This window comes from Somniosus microcephalus, chromosome 34 (genome assembly GCF_052327205.1).
Source record: "Somniosus microcephalus isolate GS21.2 chromosome 34, FLI_Smic_1.0, whole genome shotgun sequence".
Classification (NCBI taxonomy): Eukaryota; Metazoa; Chordata; class Chondrichthyes; order Squaliformes; family Somniosidae; genus Somniosus; species Somniosus microcephalus.
The window spans coordinates 18,389,510-18,414,946 of record NC_141020.1 but is presented as its reverse complement, the minus strand read 5'-3'; the positions used below and the strand labels follow the sequence as shown (position 1 = coordinate 18,414,946).

General features: G+C 49.6%; 1 protein-coding gene across 2 annotated transcripts in view; it reads right to left on the bottom strand.

Annotated features, from left to right (window-relative positions):
• Window positions 1-511: 511 nt before the first annotated feature.
• Window positions 512-25,437, bottom strand: part of LOC147096850 (galectin-9-like) — a 126,450-nt gene continuing 101,524 nt past the window's right edge. Inside the window, exons 3-11 of one of the 2 annotated variants that reach the window (XM_085973535.1) lie at window positions 23,021-23,231; window positions 21,361-21,486; window positions 17,698-17,748; window positions 16,507-16,572; window positions 15,769-15,843; window positions 10,621-10,653; window positions 9,193-9,278; window positions 5,511-5,676; window positions 512-2,066 (exon numbers count right to left, since the gene is read on the bottom strand). In XM_085973535.1, coding sequence (XP_085829661.1) covers window positions 1,920-2,066; window positions 5,511-5,676; window positions 9,193-9,278; window positions 10,621-10,653; window positions 15,769-15,843; window positions 16,507-16,572; window positions 17,698-17,748; window positions 21,361-21,486; window positions 23,021-23,231 — 961 coding nt within the window. In that variant the 3' untranslated portion in view covers window positions 512-1,919. The remainder of the gene's footprint in view (window positions 2,067-5,510; window positions 5,677-9,192; window positions 9,279-10,620; window positions 10,654-15,768; window positions 15,844-16,506; window positions 16,573-17,697; window positions 17,749-21,360; window positions 21,487-23,020; window positions 23,232-25,437) is intronic. The other variant, XM_085973536.1, reaches the window with a different exon arrangement.

Genomic DNA, 25,437 nt, shown 5'->3' with positions numbered 1-25,437 from the left:
TAAAGTCAACGGCTGCCTCCTGGTGACTGCGGGCAGTATATCTGCACCTTTACCCTCTCGCTGCTGGTCAGGCCTAGCAAGCAGCGCTGCAGCCGGCTGATGCCAGTCTCTGCACAGCCTCCCACCAAACCCACTGTCTCGCCTCTCTCCCTGTCCATGTGCTGACCGAGCTGTGAACAGTTCGGTCACCATCAAACCAACGTTCCCGCGAAGCTGAGTGGGATGGCAGGAATGACGTATAAGGAGAGATTGGGTCGATTAGGCTTATATTCGCGAGAGTTTAGAAGAATGAGAGGGGATCTCATTGAAACTTATAAAATTCTAACAGGACTAGACAGACTAGATGCAGGAAGGATGTTCCCGATGGCGGGGGAGTCCAGAACCAGGGGTCACAGTCTAAGGATAAGGCGTAGGTCATTTAGGACAGAAATTAGGAGGAATTTCTTCACCCAGAGAGTGGTGAACCTGTGGGATTCTCTACCACAGAAGGCAGTTGAGGCCAATTCATTAAATATATTCAAGAAGGAGTTAGATATATTTTTTAAGGCTAAAGGGATCAAGGGCTATGGGGAGAAGGCAGGGACAGGGTACTGAATTTGGATGATCAGCCCTGATCTCATTGAATGGCGGAATAGGCTCGAGGGGCCGAATGGCCTACTCCTGCTCCTATCTTCTATGTTTCTATGAGTGGCGATGCAGTCATCCGCAAGGTCCCGCACACTCGCTAAAATTTGAGTGAGCCGCGCACTGGGGGAAGGCAGGCTGCGCAGGAGGCCGCGCAGCGTACGGGAGACGTTGCATCTAACCCTGCATCTGTGGCGAACACTGCCTCGACACTGGCCTCAACTAGAAAAAAAAAACCTCGATTTAAAAAAGAACTTGGCTCAGCTCGTTTACATAGATTACAATAATACAGGAAACGATTGTGTGATTAAACAGAAAGCACAGTATAAAGGTTATTATTACTGAACAATATTTGACGTTCTACATTATATTTCGCTTTAGAAGGTGGAGAGAGATGATTTACTCTGGTTGGAGGGAGTCCTGAATAAGGGAGTGTCGGCCTAGATTTACATGTTCAAGTCTCTGGAGTGGGACTTAAACCCACAACCTTCTGACTCCGAGGGGAGGGTGCTACCCACTGAGCCACGGGCTGACACTCGGGAGGGGAAACTCTTACCCTCGAGTCTTCTACACAACATTTTTGTTGGATGATCCTTAGTTGAAACTCTTTGAAAGGAAGCCATGTTTTCCCCCCCGCTAATCAGCAGCACTCTCTCAAGCATCGTCTGCACTAGTTTCTGCTTTGCATGCAGCAAAGCTCGTTGGGATTCGTGGATTTTTAAAATCGGGCTCTGGGACGACTTTCCCAGGTGGCTTTTATCACTTTTCTTTGATCTCCCAGATTGGCCCCTGAAGCGGACAAGAATGGACACGTGGCCTGGGCCGAGCCTGCAACAAGTGGCCTCCATAAGCTAACCCTTGAGGACCAACCCAGAAAAATGATTCCCTCCTCCCGTTTCCCCCACACCCTTATTTCGGAAAGGTAGCAGCGATGTCAGATTGGGAACGGAGTGGAGATCAGACCCTGTGCCCGTCCCTTGCTCTGTGTCGCAGGGTGTGAACATGTTTCGCTCGGTGAAACTGCACTTTAAAAAAAAAAAGCACACCACAAAAAGTGCTTCCAAACACAAGCCAAGACCAAACCCAAAGGGAATCATTGTCATTGGCTAATGCGCCATGCAAGAGAGGTGTTGACTTCCTTCACTGCACTCAAACAAAATGGCCGTCCTTCAGGCTCAGTGCAGGGGAGTTTCGACTAAGGATTATTCTTCAAGAGAGGAAGGAGTTAAAAGTGCGACTCTCCAAAGTACTCAGATTCAGTTTCACAACGAGAGCAAATCATTTACTTCAAAATGCTAATACTGCACGAGAGAAAGGGTGACATCGCCAGTGACCTCCAGATTATCGACCTGGTTCAGGGGTTGTAGTCGATGGTTAAAGTTGAACAGATGTCTCCCGTTGACTGTGATCTTGTAGCAGTTTGGTTGAACCATGATCAGCATCTGACAAGACACAATTCCAAATAAATCATGAAGTGGAAAGAAGGAAAGGAAAGAAAGTTTACAGCCAATTAATTACTTTTTGAAGTGTGGTCACTGTTGTAATGTGGGAAACGCGGCAGCTGTTTTTCTTATGTTGATTGAGGGATAAATATTGGCCAGGACACCGGGGAGAACTCCCCTGCTCCCTCTTCGAAATAGTGCCTTGGGATCCTTTACGTCCAACTGAGAGAGCAGACGGTTTAACGTCTCATCCGAAAGACGGCACCTCCGACAGTGCAGCGCTCCCTCAGCGAGTGATCTTGAGTGAGGGACATTTTGTAATCTGGTCAGCCACAAAGTCCGAAGAAACAAAAGACTTGTATTTGCATTGGGTCTCATCATGCCAATGAGATAAACGACAGCCCATTGTTAAGCGCTGTATGGTTGAGGGAGGAATGTCGACCAGGACTCTGGGAGAACTCTTCTGCTCTCCGTGGAGTTGTGCCGTGGGATCTTTAACATCCACCTGAACCACCAAACATACAGGCAGATAGAGGCGACCTTTGCTCATCCCAGAAGTGACTAACCCGTGGCAGCAGCCAATCCTCCTACTGATCCTTGGTTCTATTAAGGACCCAACGTGTAAGCCATTGCTACTCAAAATCCAAACTGGAAGCCACCTCTGCCTCATCTGCGGCCCTCAACACACGTGACGCTGTCGGTGTTTCTCTGGGGCTCCACCCACATCCTGCAAACCCTGGGTGCGGCTGCAGCGAGGACAGTAACTCCGAGGCAAGGTCACGGATCCCACACTCCCAATGGGGAGCCACTTTCTAAAGGAAGTGCGAGCCGGGGATAGGGACAAAATGCTGCAGCGCCAACTCTCTGACCCGCAATCTCGCCGAATAGGGCGGTGGGTTTACCCTCTAAACCTGCCAGCACACCTCACAAAGTATTGCATGGTATTTACAGCACAGAAACAGGCTATTCAGACCAACATAAGACCATAAGAAATAGGAGAAGGAGTCGGCCACTTGGCCCCTCGAGCCGGCTCCGCCATTCAATAAGATCATGACTGATCTTGGGCTCAAAGCCACTTCCCTGCCCGCTCCCCATAACCCTTCACTCCCTTATCTTGCAAAAATCTGTCTATCTCCACCTTAAATGTATTTAATGACCCAGCCTCCATGGCTCTCTGGGGCAGAGAATGCCACAGATTTACGACCCTCTGAGAAGAAATTCCTCCTCATCTCAGTTCTAAAAGGGTGACCCTTTATTCTGAAACTGTGCCCCTGAGTTCTAGATTTCCCCACGAGGGAAACATCCTCTCTGCATCTACCTTGTCGAGCCCCCTCAGTATCTTATATGTTTCAATAAGATCATTCTTCTAAATTCCAATGAGGTCCACGCTGGTGTTTCTGCTTAATTGCACCACATAATTAACAACAGTATCATAAATATCTAAAACAAAATCAATTTTTTAAATTTGTTCCCGTGATGTGGGCAAGGTAGTGATTAACTGTGGGTACGGTAGCGCAGTGGTTAGGTTACTGGACTAGTATTCCAGAGGCCTGGACTAATAACCTGCTAATGTGAGTTCAAATCCTGACCACGGCAGCTGGGAAATTTAAATTCAACTAAAATAAATCTGGAATAAAAAGCTAGTATCAGTAATGGTGACCATGAAACTATCAGATTGTGGTAAAAACCCATCTGGTTCACTTAGGGAAGGAAATCTGCTGCCCTTACCCGGTCTGGCCGATATGTGACTCCAAACCCACAGCAATGTGGTTGACTCTGAAATGACCTAGCCTGGCTCATCACTACCAACTTCTCAAGGGCAATTAGGGATGGGCAATAAATGCTTGAAGCCTTTAAGGGTCGGCATTAAGGGTAAAACACATTTGGGTGGGGCTGGAGTCACATGTAGGCTTGACGAGTATTAGTGAACCAGTTGGGTTTTTACAGGTAATTTTGTGGTGCTATAAAGTATCAAAATCAGAACGTGCCATGGTGAGTTTTGAACTCCTAACCTCTTGAGTTGCTAGTCTGTCCCATAACCACCACAGCAATTAAAGTGAGGTGGAGACTCTAAATAGCTGATCCCTCTGTGCTAGAAACGGTCTACAACGTCAACGTTGGGTTTGTTCTCCTTAGAGCAGAGAAGGTTGAGAGGAGATTTGATCGAGGTGTTCAAAATCATGAGGGGTCTGGACAGAGAGAAACTGTTCCCATTGGCGGAAGGGTCGAGAACCAGAGGGGACAGATTCAAGGTGATTGGCAGGAGAACCAAAGGCGACGTGAGGGGAAACTTTTTTATTCAGCAAGTGGTTAGGATCTGGAATGCGCTGAAATGACTGAAAGGGTGGTGGAGGCAGATTCAATCACGGCTTTCAAAAGGGAGTTGGATAAGTACCCGAGGGACAAAAAATGTGCAGGGTTACGAGGAAAGAGTGGGGGTCTCGCTGAAGTGCTCTTGCAGAGAGCCAGCATGGGCTAGACGGGCCGAATGGCCTCCTTCTGTGCTGTAACCATTCTGTGATTCTATGTCATTGGGGCTAGAGGTTAGCACACAAGTTAGCTCTATAAATGCGAGGTTATCCACTTTGGTGGCAAAAACAGGAAGGCAGATTATTATCTGAACGGCAATAGATTGGGAGAAGGGGAAGTGCAACGAGACCTGGGTGTCCTTGTGCACCAGTCGCTGAAGGTAAGCATGCAGGTGCAGCAGGCGGTTAAGAAGGCAAATGGAATGTTGGCCTTCGTAGCGAGAGGGTTCGAGTACAGGAACAAGGATGTCTTGCTGCAGTTGTACAGGGCCTTGGTGAGACCACACCTTGAGTATTGTGTGCAGTTTTGGTCACCTTATCTGAGGAAGGATGTTCTTGCCATGGAGGGAGTGCAGCGAAGATTCACCAGATTGATACCTGGGATGGCAGGAATGACGTATGAGGAGAGATTGGGTCGATTGGGCTTATACTCACTGGAGTTTAGAAGAATGAGAGGGGATCTCATTGAAACTTATAAAATTCTAACAGGACTAGACAGACTAGATGCAGGAAGGATGTTCCTGATGGCGGGGGAGTCCAGAACCAGGGGTCACAGTCTAAGGATAAGGGGTAAGCCATTTAGGACTGAGATGAGGAGGAATTTCTTCACCCAGAGAGTGGTGAACCTGTGGAATTCTCTACCACAGAAGGCAGTGGAGGCCAATTCATTAAATATATTCAAGGAGTTAGATATATTTCTTAAGGCTAAAAGGATCAAGGGATAGGGGGAGAAAGCAGGGACAGGGTACTGAGTTTGGATGATCAGCCATGATCTCATTGAATGGCGGAGCAGGCTCGAGGGACCGAATGGCCTACTCCTGCTCCTATCTTCTATGTATCTATGTTTCTATGGCATGTGCCTCATCTACATCTGGGCCTCGGCAGGGATCGCTCAACACGCAGTCGGATGGCATACCTCAAAGGTTTGGCCGGGAACGAACGGGAGAAAGGGAAGGCTTCGCTCCTCTGTACCCCAGCGCTGGTTGATACGACTGTTCCTCACCACTGCGTTTTCATCGAATCTTTGGTTGATGTGGAGGGCAATGTTATCAGAATAACTCGCCTTCAGATTAATGGTAAACCTGAAAGAAAAAGGCAGATGATTCAGTTTGCAACTTGTGGTTTCCTCCTCTCCCCCACTCTTGTCTACTCCAGGTGCACTGCAGACAACTCCTTCAAATGTGTTCCAACCTGAAATAGCAATCGGGGTCCTGTTAATGCCGTGGGACCCCGATTCCATATTAAAATGGGGCCTTGCGTCTGAAGTAGGCGAGCCATTTGGACAGCTGGCAGTCGGCCCCTTTTCAAAATGGCGACGGCCACATCAGCGGTGTTAACCTGGGCGGTAAGGCCACCGGCTCCAGTTTGAAACCAGGTGATGGTAATCAAAGTCAACCCTAATGTCTCCTGGTTAGGGAAGATGGGCAGGGGGGGGCGGTTGGGTGGGAAATAATCACCAAGTGCTTCTGCTCCTATTATACGGCGATCCGGCTGGAATGTGCATACTTGGACATGGGTTGACGACAGGACCAGGCGGAGCTGTGATACACCTCACAGTCAAACAGCCTGCCCACATCGCTGTCCGGGCTCAAGCACGGAAATGGTCATTTGGGCAAGATGCTGGAGGATTCCCAGCAACCACGTTCTCAGGACGCGGTGACAAGTCTGCCATTAACTGCACACTCCTAGTTGCAAGTGACAAGGGAGTGACTAACCAGGGCACCAGTGTGTACTGGAGCCACCTGTAGCCCAGACTGGGCAGGGCAAGGACGGCAGGCTCTCTTCCCTGAAGAACATCACTGAACCAGTTGGATTTTTATGACAATCCGACAGCTTCCTGGTCACTTTTGTTTGGTGCCAGTCCACGAATTTCCAGATTCATTGAATTCCATTTGGAATCATGAGCCTCGATATTAAGCCCCCCCACAACGGGCGGGCGAGGACGGTCCGATTTTTAAGGCGGCGGATATCGGGGTGTCCGAGCTCCCACAGTGCAATTGGGAGCCTGATTTGAAGTTAACTCACGCTGTGCGGGTTTCCCAGGGCTCGGGAAACTCGGCAGAGAAAGGGAGACGGGAACTGCCGGCTCCAGAAGGTAAGTGCCTTATTTTTTTTTATATAAAGCACTCCTTGTGGGCCAGCAGGAGCAGGAGCGCTCCTCTCCAGACCCCTCCAGGAAGCCTTCGGCCTCCCCCTGCCCCAATCGCCAGCCTCCCACCAGCAGCCCCCACCCCCCACCCCGGTCACGGGCCTTTCTCCCCTCCTGGTTGCCAAGGGACCCCCTGGCTGCGGTCTCCAGCCACTGGCGTTCCCTCCCGACCGCCGGCCAGGTTGTCCATTTGGCCGGCGGCCGGGCAGGAGACGGAGCTACAAGATGTCAATGAGGCCTCGCCGTCGAGTTCAGCGGGGTCTCCGCCTGCCCGGGTTCTTCGGGCATTCTTGGCCTTCCCCCGCACCATCTCCATAAAAAACAGGCCATGATTCCTGGCTTGCTCGTCCAGTAAAGAACCACTACACTACCGTTCCCTGCTGTATTCCAACACAAGTGTGAAGAATGAGGAGAGTCAGTATAAACTAAATGGCACAATTTTAACAGGGATGCAGGAACAGAGAGACCTGGTGTACGTACACAAATCTTTGAAGGCGGCAGAACAAGTTGAGAAGGCTGTTAAAAAAGCATCCTGGGCTTCATAAATAAATAGAGGCAGAGAGTAAGGAAGGAAGTTATGCTTTATAAATCACTGAATAGGCCTCAGCTGGAGTGTTGTGTCCGATTCTGGGCACCGCACTTTAGGAAGGATGTCAAGGCCTTGCACAAGGGTGCAGAGGAGATTGACCGGAATGGTACCAGGGATGGGGGGAGACTTCAGTTAGGTGGAGAGACTGGGGTTGTTCTCCTCAGAGCAGAGAAGGTTAAGAGGAGATTTGACAGAAGTGTTAAAATCACGAAGGGTTTTGAGAAGAGTGAATCGGGAGAAACTGTTTCCAGCGGCAGAAGGGTCGCTAATCAGAGGACACAGATTTAAGGCAACTGGCAAAAGTGCCAGGGGCAAAAACAAATTAGGCAGCGACTTGTTGTGATCTGGAACGCGCTGCCTGAAAGGGCGGTGGAAGCAGATTCAATAGTGACTTTCAAAAGGGAATTGGATAAAAACTTGAAGGGTAAAATTTTACAGGGCTGTGGGGAAAGAGCAGCGGGAGCGGGACTAATTGGAGAGCTGCACCAAAGAGCCAGCACAGGCAGGATGGGCCGAATGGCCTCCTTCTGTGCTGGATCATTCTATGATTCTAAATCAGCACCTTCTGGGTGGGGTGGGGGTGAAATTAAAGGAGGAATTAAAAGGACACAAGACTTGGAAACAAAAGATAGTTGTACACAGAGCACCAGATCACTACAACCACTTGCATTTCATAGAATCACAGGAAGTTACAGCACGGAAGGAGGCCATTTCGGCCCATCGTGTCTGCGCCGGCCAACAAAGAGCTATCCAGCCTAATCCCACTTCCCAGCTCTTGGTCCGTAGCCCTGCAGGTTACAGCATCCCAAGTGCACATCCAAGTACGGGAAACTTTCGATTTACCGGCACCGAAATAACCGGAAATCTCGGTTAACCGGCAAAATTCAGGGGTAGGTTCAGGTAAGTTTTATTACTTGCCTTCCTCGATCTTTTGCTGTGCAAGGGTGTGGCTGTAGCTGTTGCTAAGCTACAGAGACGCTTGGAACTTGTGGCCATTGTTCTGAACCTGTTGCTAAGCAACAGGGTTTGTTGCTTTACACGGAGCTCTCAGCTCCGTATCTTTTACTATAGCGTTCGGTTATCCGGAATTTTTGATGAACCGGCACCACGTCGGTCCCGTCCGTGCCGGATAAAAAAAAGTTTCCTGTACTTTTTAAATGTGGTTAGGGTTCCTGCCTCTACCACCCTTTCAGGCAGTGAGTTCCAGACCCCCACCACCCTCTGGGTGAAGAAATTTCCCCTCTAAACCTTCCACCAATTACTTTAAATCTGTGCCCCCTTGTTTTTGACCCCACTGCTGAGGGAAATTGGTCCTTTCTATCCACTTTATCTAGGCCCCTCATAATTTTATACACCTCATTTATAGAGCGCCTTTAACATAGTAAAATGTCCCAAGGCGCTTCACAGGGGCGTTACCAGACAAAATTCGACACCGAGCCACATAAGGAGATATTCGGACAGGTGACCAATAGCTTGATCAAAGAGGTAGGTTTTAAGGAGCGATTTAAAGAAGGAGAGAGGTAGCGAGGCGGAGAGGTTTAGGGAGAGAATTCCAGAGCTTAGGGCCCAGGCAACTGAAGGCACGGCCGCTAACGGAAGGGCGAGAGAAATTGGGGGATGCGCAAGAGGTTGGAATTGGAGGAGCGCAGAGATCCCGGAGGGTTGTAGTGCTGGAGGAGGTTACGGACATGGGGGTGGGGGGATGGGTGAGGCCATGGAGAGAATTGAACAAAAGGACAACAATATTAAAATTGAGGCGTTGCCGGACTGGGTTTTCTTCTTATAGTAGTGTCCTAGTCACACACACTTTGTAAAGAAACTCAAACCTCTGCTTTAAGGCCTGTCGTGCCATCCGATTACCTGTGAGACGTGGGCTTCACAGTCCCGACAATTTTTATCTTCTGCTGTGGCCGGACACTTCCCATGTAGGCCTGGTATGGAACCACCTGGAAAAGAAATGGCACGCCCATGAACGGGAGGTCAATCCAGGCCAGGTACACTCTCGCCTCCAGAGGATGCCAAGCTTTGGTCTGTCGGCCAACATCTCAGCTGGGGGGGCGCTGGTGGGGGGACTTTCTTAAATCAAAATTTCACAACCATTTTCACAGACACATCGGGCAAAAGCGGACCTGGAGGTTCTCAGGTACCCGCGCATTGGATTCGGAGAATATGGAATCGAAATTTGCCCAACTGTTCTCTATTAACTTGACATCGCTGCAGGAGTTCCTCAGGGCAGTGTCCTGGGCCCAACCATCTTCAGCTGCTTCATCAATGAACTTCCCTCCATATTAAGGTCAGAAGTGGGGATATTCGCTGATGATTGCACAGTGTTCAGTTCCATTCGCAACTCCTCAGATAATGAAGCAGTCCATGCCCGCATACAGCAAGACCTGGACGACATTCAGGCTTGGGCTGGTAAGTGGCAGGTAACATTCGCAAGCAACACTAGTCAACACCTTCTCCAGGTGTCTAGTCAACACCTTCTCCAGGTGTCTAGCCAGCACCTTCCCCAAGTGTCCAGCCAGCACCTTTCCCAGGTGTCCAGCCAGCACCTTTCCCAGGTGTCCAGCCAGCACCTTCCCCAGGTGTCCAGCCAGCACCTTCCCCAGGTGTCTAGCCAGCACCTTCCCCAGGTGTCCTACTTTTAACACCCTGAAAAAATTAGCACCCCACGTCCGAAATTCATTGGTAGTGCCCCAAGAGGGAAGTGGGGCAAGACTGGAAGCGCCCTCCCTCCCTCTTGGGGCGCTGCGAGGGCATATCGCGGCGCTATATGCCGCAGCGCATATTGTAGGCCTTCCTCCCCTTCTTAAAGGGGAGGGGCCTTGCGCAGCGAGACCTGGGGCCCAGCTGGGCCGCCAGGGATCGGGAGTGCCAGCAAAAGAGCTTGGCACTCAAGAAAAGTGCCGGGCTCATGGAGCGCAGCTGGCACTCCGCGGTGGGGGGGGGGGGGGGGCGGCAACGGGGGCAGGTGCTGGCAGGCGGCCAGCAACAAAAATGGCCGCCCGGCACCTCGCCTTTAATTAGCGCCGTCCCGGCCGCAGGTAGGCCCCCCCTGACCCCGTCGCATAGCGTCCGGCGGTAAGTCAGGGGGCGCTACCGAAGGTCGCGGCTGGGGCGTTGTGCACCCAGGACGCTAACTGTTACCACCGCTGCTAACCTCCCGCCGAATTTCGCGTTGGCGAAAAGCAACCGAATTCCCCCCCCCTCCCCGGAGTTCTATCTTAAATTCAGCGCCAATTATGAAACCACAAGGTATAGTTTTACAAAACCTAAGCAAATACTTACCGGGCTAGACACGGTCACTTGGGTGGGTGTGTTCTGAAAAACAATGATAAATGGGGTTAGTATTTGAACGGAGAGTCCTGGTTGGCATATCACTGCCCACACATGCAGCTAACCTCCAAAGTACAGTCACACTATGTAGATACCGCCACCAGGAGACACTGCAAACCAACAAGGGACTGGCATTTCCCCAGGGTAGGAAATTTACCCAAGATAATACTAAGAAAGCATGCCAGCTAACACCACAGGGCACCCGGACAGGACGACTGGGAGTGAAGTGTTCCTTATTGCTGCTCTAGTGGTTGGCTGCCTTTGAATGTGATCTCTATGGCCTGCCTTTCCCCCGATGTCCCAGGCCTCAGAATCTATTTCTCACCAGTGGATGTGGTGTATTTGGACTTTCAGAAGGCTTTCAATAAGGTCTCGCGTAAGAGATTAGCGTGCAAAGTTAAAGCACATGGGATTGGGGGTAAGGTACTGACTTGGATAGAGAACTGGTTGGCAGACAGGAAGCAAAGAGTTGGAATAAACGAGTCTTTTTCCGAGTGGCAGGCAGTGACTAGTGGGGTACCGCAGGGATCGGTGCTGGGACCCCAGCTATTCACAATATATATTAATGATCTAGACGACGGCACTAGATGTAAAATCTCCAAGTTTGCAGACGACACAAAGCTGGGTGAGCGTGTGTGCTGTGAGGAGGATGGAGAGAAACTCCAGTATGATTTGGACAGGTTGGGTGATTGGGCAGATGCATGGCAGATGCAGTATAATGTGGATAAATGCGAGGTTATCCACTTCGGTGGCAAAAACAGGAAGACAGATTATTATCTGAACGCCAATAGATTTGGAAAAGGGGAAGTGCAACGAGACCTGGGTGTCCTTGTGCACCAGTCACTGAAGGTAAGCATGCAGGTGCAGCAGGCGGTTAAGAAGGCAAATGGTATGTTGGCCTTCATAGCGAGAGGATTCGAGTACAGGAGTAAGGATGTCTTGCTGCAGTTGTACAGGGCCTTGGTGAGACCACACCTTGCGTATTGTGTGCAGTTTTGGTCGCCTTATCTGAGGAAGGATGTTCTTGCCATGGAGGGAGTGCAGCGAAGATTAACCAGGCTGATACCTGGGATGGCAGGAATGACGGATTAGGAGAGATTGAGTCGATTAGGCTTATATTTGTGAGAGTTTAGAAGAATGAGAGGGGATCTCATTGAAACTTATAAAATTCTAACAGGACTAGACAGACTAGATGCAGGAAGGATGTTCCCGATGGCAGGGGAGTCCAGAACCAGGGGTCACAGTCTAAGGATAAGGGGTAAGCCATTTAGGACTGAGATGAGGAGGAATTTCTTCACCCAGAGAGTGGTGAACCTGTGGAATTCTCTACCACAGAAGGCAGTTGAGGCCAATTCATTAAATATATTCAAGAAGGAGTTAGATATATTTTTTAAGGCTAAAGGGATCAAGGGGTATGGGGAGAAGGCAGGGACAGGGTACAGAGTTTGGATGATCAGCCACGATCTCATTAAATGGAGGAATAGCCTCGAGGGGCCGAATGGCCTACTCCTGCTCCTATCTTCTATATTTCTATGATTCACCACATCCCAGGACTTTAACCATCTCTCCTGACCTATTCTCACAAGTGGCCAGTTCCGAGAGAGGTGAACCTCCCCCCTCCCTCTCTCCGAGATGACAGAAAATGCATTAGATCCAGGAGGGGGGAAAACGTTAAAAAAAAAAGTCAGGATATCAGGAACCTGGGGAGCGATGGGCTTCAAAGACACAGGTCAGCAGTTGTGAGGTAGGGGATAGTCAAAGAAGCAAAGGTCCAGATTGGAGACACCAAACAAGTCTAACCCAAGAAAGGCAGAGGAAGAGAAAGAAGAAGTGGAAAAAAAGAGGCAGAGGAAGAGGACGAGAAGGAGAAAGGAAGAGGAAGAGGGAGAAAAAGAGGGAAAAAAAGAGGGAGAGAAAAAGGAAAAGGAGGGAGGGGAAGAAATTTTCCTGTTTATTTTCTTCGCTTTCTTCCCATTGATATTCTTCAAGTGATTACCCAGCACATTTTTTCTCCCGTGTGGATGGATTTTGAATCGAACACAGCTTATGTTCCGCAATCTAATGGGCATGAAAATGTTTTTTCTAATCGCCCCCACCTTGCTGTATCTCGCGCTCATCGTGCCCTGATCTTCGATTTGCCAACCCACGGAAATACTCGTGTTTCTCTCGCCTTATCCCCTTTATCAGCTTGAACACCCCTACCAAATCCCCCTCGATCCTCACAGGGCAAGAGAATGCAAGCCCGCAAGAGCCAGAGACAGACAGACAGTGAGGGAGAAAGGTTGAAAGGAACAGTGAATTAATTGGTGGGGAATAATAGAGATGGTTTGATTCTCAATCTATGGCCGGCTCCATCAGTGTTAATTCTGATGGGGGAGGAATGAAGAATCTGGCACCGGTCCCAGTATAGCTAGGGGTGGCAGTACCAGCTTGACTAGATACTTCAGATTTTTCATTGATGGAGGCATTTATTTTAGTGAGGATTTGGATGCAATCACAGACATGCAAATGAGGCGCAGCCCTTTCATTAGCACCTGTCTTTAGAGTAAAACAAAACGACCGCACAGGGTACTAGTATGGGTTGAAAGTGATTACGATGTACTCAGCACTTTGAACACTTAAACAGGTGCTCGCCATTGGCAACTTAAAGCAGATTCAGCAATGGCCGAGGTAAATCTTGTTTTCAATAAGAACAGCTGGCTGATGAAAGGGTCAACTGCCTTTGTCCACCTTACAATGTGACTTTATACAGTCCAGCTATGAAGAGAGACTGGACAGGCTGGGGTTGTTTTCCTTAGAGCAGAGAAGGCGGAGGGGGCACCTGATTGAGGTGTACAAAATTATGAGAGGCATAGATAGGGTAGATAGAAAGGAACTTTTCCCCTTTAGTAGAGGGGTCAATAACCAGGGGGCATAGTTTCAAGGTAAGGGGCAGGAGGTTTAGAGGGGATTTGAGGAGAAACTTTTTCACCCAGAGGGCAGTTGGAATCTGGAACTCACTGCCTGAAAGGGTGGTAGAGGCAGGAACCCTCACAACATTCAAGAAGCATTTAGATGAGCACTTGAAACTCCATAGCATACAAGACTATGGACCAAGTGCTGGGAAATGGGATTAGAGTAGACAGGGCTTGATGGCCAGCGCGGACACGATGGGCCGGAGGGCCTCTTTCTGTGCTGTATAACTCCCTCGCTGTCTGTCTGTCTGTCTCTTGCGGGCTTGCATTCTCTTGCCCTGTGAGGATTGAGGGGGATTTGGTAGGGGTGTTCAAGCTGATAAAGGGGATAAGGCGAGAGAAACACAAGTATTTCCGTGGGTTGGCAAATCGAAGATCGGGGCACGATGAAGCTCGCATTGCTCCTTGGCTCCGTTGGACCCTGACCAACACTGAAGTCCCTCGTTACTTGGAAATAGAAGTGAATCGGGGCAGAACTGAACGCACCCGGAGTGGTCAGAGTTCAGAGTTCAATCAAAAGCCCAAAACAGAGCATGCACCAGAGACAAGCAACAGGAGCTTGGAAGCTAATCCAGACTCCCTACAGGGGGAAAGTTCTGCCAGTCACAGCCACGGGCGGGGGGGAGGGGGAGGATGGCGAGGGAGGAGGAATAAGTCAATCGACCGCCAAGGTTTCTCGAACTTGGACCCAACCGAAGCAGCAGCACTGCGCGAGGCTGCTGGTGAAGGAAATGAGATCAAAATTAATCTTCACAACGTTATATTGGGATTAACACGCTGGGGTATAAATATACAACAAGGCTCCCTCCCTGATGCTCAGTTGGGAACAGCACAGCCTAGTGTGGATCTAATTGACACAGAACAGGAAGGGCACAGGTTCAATCTCCAGTCCGTCTTGAGTTAGCGGAGTTCAGTCAGGGGATTGGGAAGGGTAACGTAACTTGACTCAGCTCCCTGGGATAGGGTTTCCCCCCCACTCGTGTGTCAGCCAGTGGCTCAGTGGGAAGCACTCTCGCCTCGGATTCAGAAGATTTGTGGGTTCAAGTCCCACTCCAGAGACTTGAGCACAAAAGTCTAGGCTGACACTCCCAGTGCAGTGTTGAAGAACCTAATGTAGGAACAGGTCATTTGGCCCCTCGAGCCTGCTCCGCCATTCAATAAGATCATGGCTGATCTGATCTTGGCCTCAACTCCACTTCCCTGCCTGATCCCCATAACCCTTCACTCCCTTACCATTCAAAGATCTGTCTATCTCCACCTTAAATATATTCAATGACCCAGCCTTCAGAGCTCTCTAGGGAAGCGAATTCCAAAGATTCACGACCCTCTGAGAGAAGAAATTCCACCTCATCTCCGATTTAAAAGGGTTTCCCCTTATTCTGAAATTATGCCCCCTAGTTCTAGATTCCCCCACGAGGGGAAACATCCTCTCAGCATCTACCCTGTCAAGCCCCTTCAGAATCTTAGATGTTTCAATAAGATCCCCTCTCATTCTTCTAAACTCCAATGAGTATAGGAGTGCTGCACTGTCGGAGGTGCCGTCTTTCGGATGAGACATTAAACCGAGGCCCCGTCTGCTCTCTCAGGTGGACGTAAAAGATCCCACGGCACTATTTCGAAGATCAGGGGAGTTCTCCCCGGTGTCCTGGCCAATATTAATCCCTTAATCAACATCACTAAAACAGATGATCTGGTCATTCTCACACTGCTGTTTGTGGGAGCTTGCTGTGCGCAAATTGGCTGCCGTATTTCTTATGTTCCAACAGTGACTACACTTCAAAAGTAACTCACTGGCTGTAAAGCGCTTTGGGACATCCGGTGGTTGTGACAGGCGCTATAGAAATGCAAGTCTTTATTTCCTCGATTTAAAAAACGGTCTCCTCCTCGCTACCTGGGCTGGAGCCGAGGGGCCCGAGCCCTTCCTGTTCTGTAGCCACCGGCACCGTGTACTTTACCGACTGAGCCATCAAGTCGAAATCGAGAGACTTCTGCAGTAGTTTGAACTTGTTGCCGTGGTAATACTACGGGTAAACATGGCTGTGCAGATCTGGCAGTACTTGGGTTTCGTCCTTTCAAAGCACTCGCGAGCCTCCACACACTTTGCGAGCGACTTAAAAGTTCCCCGTATCCATTCAGTGCGACTCACCTTGGAACGATTACGCCTCCCGCCTGTCCAGCATGGAGTGCTCGTACAGTTTTCATTACCCACTAAATGAGAGGCCTGTGATGAGTGGGGGGGGGAAAGTCAATATGATTATAAAGCTCCCCTCCAAACATGGGCAGCTCCTAGTTCACAGTAGTCACACGCTTGTGAGCTGCCTGCCTGCAAGTGCTCGCGTGACTGGATGGCGAAAAACCCTCTGCTGAATTCATTCCCCTTATAGCTTTCCCTTTGTCGCGAGCTGGCAATTGCATCGCTGCTGTGCTTGGAGGGGGTGGGGGGGAGGGGTTGAATTTCTTTGAGGGGGAGGTCTCATCCGCCGTCCAAACTGCACCAAATTACAGGGGGGCTGCTCGGGAGAACTCCCAAGGAAGTTCCTGTCCCAGTGGTCTTCACACTCTCTACGGCTGTAATTCGGTTCCTGTCGCTGCCGGAGAACACGGACTGGAAGGGCCGAACCGCCTGTTGTCATTTCCACGTAATCACATTTGCATTTTAGTCACATTTAATTTTTTTTGTCGGTCACGCACGCGATGTGATTTTACACTGAACCCTTTCATTTGGCCACTTCCCAGCCGGCCAGTCCCGCCCGCACCTCGAACCGGTCGGTCACCTTGGCTCACTCAGCGTTGACCACGGCCGCGAATTAGCGCACGACTCACGTAACTGTTTACCGCGAGGCGCCGTCGAAAATAAAACTCAGCCGTAAAAGGCGAAACTTACAGCAGTTCCTTTGCCACATTGGGCGGGAGAGGAGAAGAGAGGCTTCGCACTGAATGCAGACTGAACCTAGGAGAGAAATGCAACAACGCCTTGTGTCATCCGTGCAGTCTGTTTCAGAGAGAAAACAAAAAACTTGGAAAATAACACATCTCTCCGAGCCTACGCAAATCGAAAACTCGGAGCTGGGAAGCGAGTTTTAAAGACTTCTCCATGGAACCGGCTGCACAACTGCGGAGAGAGCAACAGAGTTAACATTTCGGGTCGACGAGCTTTCATCAGAACGGAAAGAAGTTTGAGATTTAACAGTTTTTAAGCAAGTGCAGAGGCGGAGAAGAATTTTTTTTTTTTTGCAGGGCTGCGGGGAAAGGGCGGAGGGAGTGGGACTAGCCGAGGTGCTCTTGCAGAGAGCCGGCACGGGCTCGACGGGCCCAATGGCCTCCTTCCGTGCTGTAACCATTCTACGATTCTATGAGAAAAGGGGATGGAGGAAGGAAAGAATGAAAAGGGGACGGACTGTGGAGGGCAGGAGTGTTTAAATGACAAAAGGGACAGATAACGGGACAAATAAAGAAGCAAAAAAAAAAACGGTGGTTAAAATCTAAAGTTGAACTCATTGTTGAGATCGGAAGGCTGTAAAGTGCCGAATGCTTTCATCTTTCCAATTCATCTTTCCTACAACAGCGACGGCACTGCAAAAAAAAAAGTACTTCATTGGCTGTAAAGTACTTTGAGACGTCTGGAGGTCGTGAAAGGCGCTATAGAAATGCAAGTCTTTCTTTCTTTTTTGGGCACTTTACAAACTTCGGACCTCAACATAGAGTTCAACAACTTTAGCCTTTAACAGCTTTATTACCGAGGTCACATTCCAAGGTATCTTTTAATTAGCATTCAGCAGTTTGAGTGACTGATTGAGGAGGTAGCTTACACATGTTTACATTAAGATTCGTAACCAATCCCTGAAGGTGCATGCGGGCCAAGATCCAATCAGGTGGCAGGAATGAATTGTGCATGAGGCTGCCATGTGTATTTTAATGTATAAAAATGTTGCTGTAACAATTTGGAGAAGTCTGGCTAAAGACAGAGCAGACTGTCTCCCCACCGGTGCAATAAAGACAACTCGACTATCGATCTAAAACCTCGTGTCGAGTGTTGGTTTAAAATACTCCACAACAAGAAAGAAGCAAGACTTACATTGAAAGCCTGAACTGGGGTGTAAGCAGGAGGAGCATACGCTGGATGAACCTATAACACAAACAGAATCAGTTAACAGGATTGGGGAGGATAAACAGGAACAAATTCCAAGAGTAGAACAACAACTTGTATTTATATAGCGCCTTTAACGTAGTAAAACGTCCCAAGGTATTTCACAGGAGCGATTATCAGATAAACATCGACACCGAGCCAAGGAAGGACATGTTAGGATAGGGACTTGGTCAAAGAGGAGGGTTTTAAGGAGCGTCTTAACATAAGAAATAGGAGCAGGAGTAGGCCATACGGCCCCTCGGGCCTGCTCCGCCATTCAATAGGATCATGGCTGATCCGAACCTAGACTCACGTCCACTTCCCTGCCCTCTCCCCGTAACCCCTAATTCCCTTATCAGCTAGGAAACTGTCTATCCCCGTTTTAAATTTATTTAATGTCGCAGCTTCCACAGTTCTCTGAGGTAGCAAATTCCATAGATTTACTACCCTCTGAGTGAAGAAGTTTCTCCTCATCTCAGAATAAGGGGCTGCCCTTTCAAAACTAAGATTATGCCCCCTAGTTCTAGTCTCACCCATCAGTGGAAACATCCTCCCCGCATCCACCCGATCAAGCCCCCTCACAATTTTAAATGTTTCGATAAGATCGCCTCTCATTCTTCTGAATTCCAATGAGTAGAGGCCCAACCTACTCAACCTTTCCTCATAAGTCAACCCCCTCATCTCCGGAATCAACCGAGTAAACCTTCTCTGAACTGCCTCGAGAACGAGTATATCTTTTCTTAAAGGAGAGAGGTGGAGAAGCGGAGAGGTTTAGGGAGGGAATTCCAGAGCTTAGGGCCCAGGCAGCTGAAGCCACAGCCGCCAATGGTGGAACGACTGAAATCGGAGGAGGCGCAAGAGGCCAGAATTGGAGGAGCGCAGAGATCTCGGAGGGTTGTGGGGCTGGAGGAGGTTACAGAGCTAGGGAGGGAGGGGCGAGGCCGCGGAGGGATTTGAAAACAAGGATGAGAATTTTAAAAATCAAGATGTTGCCGGACCGGGAGCCATTGTAGGTCAGGGAGCACAGAGGTGATGGGTGAGCAGGATTTGGTGTGAGTTCGGACATGGAAATCAGGAAGAAAAACCCCATACTCTGTGTTATAAATCTCATCATTCATCAATGGTGTGGAGATGCTGGTGTTGGACTGGGGTGGACAAATGTAAGAAGTCACACAACACCAGGTTATAGTCCCAACAGTTTTATTTGAAATCACATGCTTTCGGAGCGCTGCTCCTTCGTCAGGTGAAGTGGAGAGATGCATAAAGACACAGCTTATATAGTCAGAGAATAATGCCAGATGATTACAGGTAATCTTTCTAACTGCCATTTATTACACCTCGGCAGAGAGTTAATCACAGCGAAACTGATAGCCAAGTTCCGCACTCATGAGGACGGCCTCAACCGGGATCTTGGGTTCATGTCACGCTACATGTAACCCCACCTGACGTAGGGTCATCCAGACTCAAGTCATCGTTGGCTTGTTCTCTCTACACAGATGCGGCCGGACCTGCTGTGATTTCCAGCAAAAAAAATGTTTTTTTGTCTGTTTTTTGTTTTTCATACAGACCCCAGCATCTGCAACATTTGACCCCTTGTGACCCCACCTCATTGTTCTTTGATGTAATGTTTTCCTGACTGACCTGTTTGGACACCATTCACACCTTTGATTGCTGTGATTATCTCTCTGCCGAGGTGTGATAAATGGCAGTTAGAAAGATTACCTGTAATCATCTGGCATTATTCTCTGACTATATAAGCTGTGTCTTTATGCATCGCTCCACTTCACCTGACGAAGGAGCAGCGCTCCGAAAGCTTGTGATTTCAAATAAAACTGTTGGACTATAACCTGGTGTTGTGTGACTCCTTACAATCATTCATCAAGAAACTACTCATGAAATAACGCTGGACGGCCAGCTGGTGGCGCCGTCCAAGGAGTATAAATACTTGGGCGTGGGCCCAGCTTGCTCAGGGACATTTTGTAAGACAGGAACTAGTGAAGTGCAACTAGACCTCCATGTTCTGAAACAAGTTGATTAAAGCCTTGCTTTATACTCAAACCAAGTGCGTAGTGAGTTTTATTACGTCACTCTGATTTAACTGCCATGTATTTCCAGAGGGTCAAATAGGAAGGTAAACTAACATTTTGGGAAAGATTTCTCATCAGAGTTTGGATTTAAAATGTATTTATCAGAATGAGCACAAAGATTGGATCGGAGTCCCTTTAGATTTCTTTGCCTTTTTCAAGGGCGAGTCTTCCTCAACTAACGGTATTTTTGTACATTCGCTTGTTGCTGCACCACACACCTGCCCCCAGCAGAAGGAACGGTGACCTTCCTCCCAACCGCCCCCGCCCGTCTCCACCAGTGTCATTCTGAAGCTGGCTACTGAGTGATGCCCAAGAGGGTCAGCCTTGCCTCCACTCCCGTGGGCAACCGTCTGATTTCTGCCCGCCGTCTCCGCACGAGAGGTCAGAGGCTCAACCCTGTGGAGGTCACAAGATGAGGAAGGCCATAAGAACATCAGAAATAGGAGCAGGAGTGGGCCATTTGGCCCCTCGAGCCTGCTCCGCCATTCAATAAGATCATGGCTGATCTTCGACCTCATCTCCACTTTCCTGCACTATCCCCATATCCCTTAATTTCCAAATATCTATCGATCTCTGTCTTGAATATACTCAACGACTGAGCCTCCACAGCCCTCTGGGGTAGAGAATTCCAAAGATTCACCACCCTCTGAGTGAAGAAATTTCTCCTCAGCTCAGTCCTAAATGGCCGATCCCTTATTCTGAGACTGTGACCCCTGGTTCTAGACTCTCCAGCCAGGGGAAACATCCTCCCCGCATCTACCCTGTCAAGCCCAGTAAGAATTTTGTATGTTTCAATGAGATCACCTCTCATTCTTCTAAACTCTAGAGAATATAGGCCTAGTCTACTCAATCTCTCCTCATAGGACAATCCCCTCATCCCAGGAACCAGTCTGGTGAACCATTCGGTCCATCTTAATTTAGCCATCCTGGGGGCCCTTACCGTGCCCCTATTACGGCGTACCATCGTTTCTTAAATGGTTCCAGGGTTTTCCCCTCCACTACGCTATCCGGCAGTTCATTCCAACTGTTCACTGCTCTTAATGTACAGAAGGACTTCCTGCTATGTGACAAGGTGTGTCTGATATAATCCACGTTCTTCTGTACTTTAAATCGCTTCGGAGGGCAGGGGGGGGGGTAAAGCTACTCACTTGGCATTCCCATGCTGTGGGCAGGGAAGGAGCTGCCAGCTGCGGTCATTGATTTTGGGCCGGGGAAGAAGAGAAATTGAGGTCGGGGCTGTGATGCTTCTAGTAGGCCCCACTGTCCGATTTTCCTCCCCTTTGCCAACCGTCATCCCGCCCGATTTTTGGGCAGGATATTGGAGGGAAATCCAGACCCAAGAGTCTGGCTTTGAAATAAAAGACGCCTTTCGCATTTGCTTCTGTCTTGTGACATGGTTGCGTTGGCAATGAAGATTTTTCAATCAAAATCTCCATCGCCAGCAGAGCAAAGCGTCGCAACCAAAACCGCGGACTCCGCCTCTCTGTCCCGTTTTGGACTTGGCAAATGGTGTCGAGCTACTTACATTTGGGCTTAGGCTTCTGAAGGTAATGGCATTCACATGGACATCTCCTGAAATATTGAGCGTGTCCACTCTATTGTAGGCCAGCCTGTGGTTGTACTCCAGAAAATGCTGACCATTCACAGAAACCTTTGCAAGAAAGGAAAGCAATCAAGTTACTTATGAAATCTCAGGTCCTCAGCCCTCTATCTTGGCGTTTTACATAGAATTTACAGTGCAGGAAACTGGCCATTCGGCCCAACAGGTCATTGACAGAGTTTAAGCTCCACACGAGCCTCCGCCCACCTTACTTCATCTCATCCATGAGGGGCTCCTATTTCTTAAGTTCTTATGTTGTTATCTGCATATGCTAAAGGGCCTATTGCCTGTGAGGCACGGGCTCTGGACACCTCCTTTGATACTGTTAGAGGAGGGGTAAATGTGTGTGTTCTTAGAATTTACTTCTCAAATCAAGCACATTCCAATTCCGAGCACAGTGTACAGGTTGATCAAACCTTAATCGAGTTCTAAAGTGTCGGTTCCTTTTTCTTACCCTTCTATGTGACAATTCACATGCTTCTTGATTACATATTTACCATTCAATACTGGTTTGATTATGTTCTGTCCTTGCAGCTGGAGATCCATGTTACAATGATTGACATAGGTACAAATAACATCCTTCAAAACATCTCTGTTTCTAACTCCCGTTACTTGACTGAAAGAATCACACTCACTAACTTTTCAGGCTGTAGGCCGTGGTCTTTCTCAGGCAGGTGCTTATCTTAAGTAAGGCTTCAAGGCCTCCCTTCTAAGGAATGAAATCTTTACATGGAATTACATAGACAACGGAAACAGGCCATTTGGCCCAATGCCGGTGTTTATGCTCCACACGAGCCTCCTCCCACCCCTCTTCATCTCACCCTATCAGCATATTCCTTTCTCCCTCATGTTTATCCAGCTTCCCCTTAAAAGCATCTATGCTAATCGCCTCAACCGCTCCCTGTGGTAGCGAGTTCCACATTCTCACCACTCTCTGGGTAAAGAAGATTCTCCTGAATTCCTTTTTGGATTTCTTAGCCCGCCCTTCCCCGTATAAGACCTAAATCCAGTTCCCGAGATTCAGGATTAAATCCACTTGTGCTGAGATGTTGCGCTTCTGACTAAACGTTTGTACACAGCTCACAGGTACTGCCCAGCAGCACACTGGCACTATCTCTTCATCCAGGGCCACATCGCCAACCCGTGTCTTGCTTGAGGATTGCGTTGCCAATTCTGGTCGGACATATTCCAGGAGGTTTTGTCACGACCTCCTCCGCCCCCCCCACACTGACATTGGCCAAGCGCAAACAGCGCAAGGAGCGCACGTCAACCCAAGCACCCCACCCACCCCCTTCAACCACCGTCTGCCCCACCTGTGACAGAGACCGTAGGTCCTGCATTGGACTCATCAGTCACCTGAGAACTCATTTTTAATGTGGAAGCAAGTCATCCTCGGTTCCGAGGGACTGCCTAAGAAGAAGAACAACACAAAGCACCTTAGAGGGATGGAATAAGGGTCTGGGGCCTGTGGTCACCTGGACAGCGAGCGCTATATTTCAGTCATGTAGGCCAGGCACTTGCCCACAGAAAGAAGGGAAAATATCTAGAGCCTGTTCCCATGGAGACAATTAGCCCCTCTCTGTACCTGGAAGCAGTAAGCGCGCACGTTAAAGATCAGCTCAAAGTATGAGCCACAGGGTATGGGCATCTGGTACTTCCTCTCCTCAGTCCCCCAACGTTCCCGCTCCAACGTGTTGCAGACGACCACGCTGCCCTCGTCATAGCGCGGGTTGAAGTGAAAGGCGATGTCGGAACGCGGCTTCACACTGCTGCCACACTGAAAATCCACCCCAAACCTGCAAGGCACAAGGGACAAGTTCAGTCAAGTTAGCCTCCTCCCAAGTGCGCACGCTGCTCCGGGCCTAGCTCCCCCGTCGGCCCGGGAACGGCCTCAGTCACCAGCATGGCCAGCGACCGCATTCACAGAATTACAGGATGGTTCCAGCACAGGAGGCCCGTCGAGCCCGTACAAGAGCACTTCAGCTAGTCCCACTCCCCGCCCCGCCCTTTCCCCGTAGCCCTGCAAATTGTTTTCCTTCAGGTACTTACTTATCCAACTCCCTTTTGAAAGCCACAATTGAATCTGCCTCCACCACCCCCTCAGGCAGTGCATTCCAGATCCTAACCATTCGCTGCGTAAAAAATGTTTTTCCTCACGTCGCCTTTAGTTCTTCTACCAATCACCATAAATCTGTGTCCTCTGGTTCTTGACCCTTCCGCCAATGGGAACAGTTTCTCTCTATCGACTCTGTCTAGACCCCTCATGATTTTGAACACCTCTATCAAATCTCCTCTCAACCTTCTAAGGTCAAAAACCTCAGCTTCTCCAGTCTATCCACGTAACTGAAGTCCCTCATTTCTGGAATCCGACTCCTAAATCTTTGCTGCACCCTCACTAAGGCCTTCACATCCTTCCTAATGTGCGGTGCCCAGAATTGGACACAATGCTCCAGTTGAGGCAGAACCAGTGTTTTATAAAGGTTCATCATAACTTCCTTGCTTTTGTACTCTATGCCTCGATTTATGAAGCTCAGTATCCCGTATGCTTTTTTAAGCGCTTTCTCAACCTGCCCTGCCACCTTCAACAATTTGTGCCCCAGATATCTCTGTTCCTGCAACACCAGACTGCAGTCATGTTCTTACATATAGTGGGTCCGTGGGAGCGTGCTATTATCTGAAGGGGGTCCCTGGGAGCGTGCTATTATCTGAAGGGGGGTCCCTGGGAGCGTCCTATTATCTGAAGGGGGGGGGGGGGGTCCCTGGGAGCGTGCTATTATCTGAAGGGGGTCCCTGAGAGCATGCTAATATCTAAAGGGGGTCCCTGGGACCGTGCTATTATCTGAACGGGGGTCCCCGGGAGCATGCTATTATCTGCAGGGGGTCCCTGGGACCGTGCTATTATCTGAAGGGGGGTCCCTGGGAGCGTGCTATTATCTGAAGGGGGGGTCCCTGGGAGCGTGCTCTTATCTGAAGGAGGATCCCTGGGAGCACCCCATTATCTGAAGGGGGGTCCCTGAGAGCGTGCTATTATCTGAACGGGGGTCCCTGGGAGCGTGCTATTATCTGAAGGGGGTCCCTACGAGCGTGCTATTATCTAAAGGGGGTCCCTGGGACCGTGCTATTATCTGAAGGGGGTCCCTGGGAGCGTGCTATTATCTGAAAGGGGGTCCCTGGGAGCGTGCTATTATCTGAAGGGGGGTCCATGGGAGAGTGCTATTATCTGAAGGGGGTCCCTGGGAGCGTCCTATTATCTGAAGGGGGGTCCCTGAGAGCATGCTAATATCTGAAAGGTGTCCCTGGGAGCGTGCTAATATCTGAATGGGGTCCCTGGGAGCGTGCTATTATCTGAAGGGGTGTCCCTGGGAGCGTCCTATTATCTGAAAGGACTCCCTGGGAGCGTGCTAATATCTGAAGGGGTAGCCCTGGGAGCGTGCTATTATCTGAAGGGGGGTCCCATGGGAGCACCCCATTATCTGAAGGGGGGTCCCTGGGAGCGTGCTATTATCTGAAGGGGGGTCCCTGGGAGCGTATTATTATCTGAAGGGGGTCCCTGGGAGCGTGATATTATCTGAAGGGGGGTCCCTGGGAGCGTGCTATTATCTGAAGGGGGGTCCCTGGGAGCGTGCTATTATCTGAAGGGGTTCCCTGGGAGCGTGCTATTATCTGAAAGGGGTCCCTGGGAGCGTGCTAATATCTGAAAGGGGTCCCTGGGAGCGTGCTATTATCTAAAGGGGATCCCTGGAACCGTGCTATTATCTGAAGGAGGGTCCCTGGGAGCATGCTATTATCTGAAGGGGGGTCCCTGGGAGCATGCTATTATCTGAAGGGGGGTCCCTGGCAGCGTGCTATTATCTGAAGGCGAGTCCCTGGCAGCGTGCTACTATCTGAAGGAGGGTCCCTGGGAGAACCCCATTATCTGAAGGGGGGTCCCCGGGAGCGTGCTATTATCTGAATGGGGGTCCCTGGGAGCGTGCTATTATCTGAATGGGGGTCCCTGGGAGC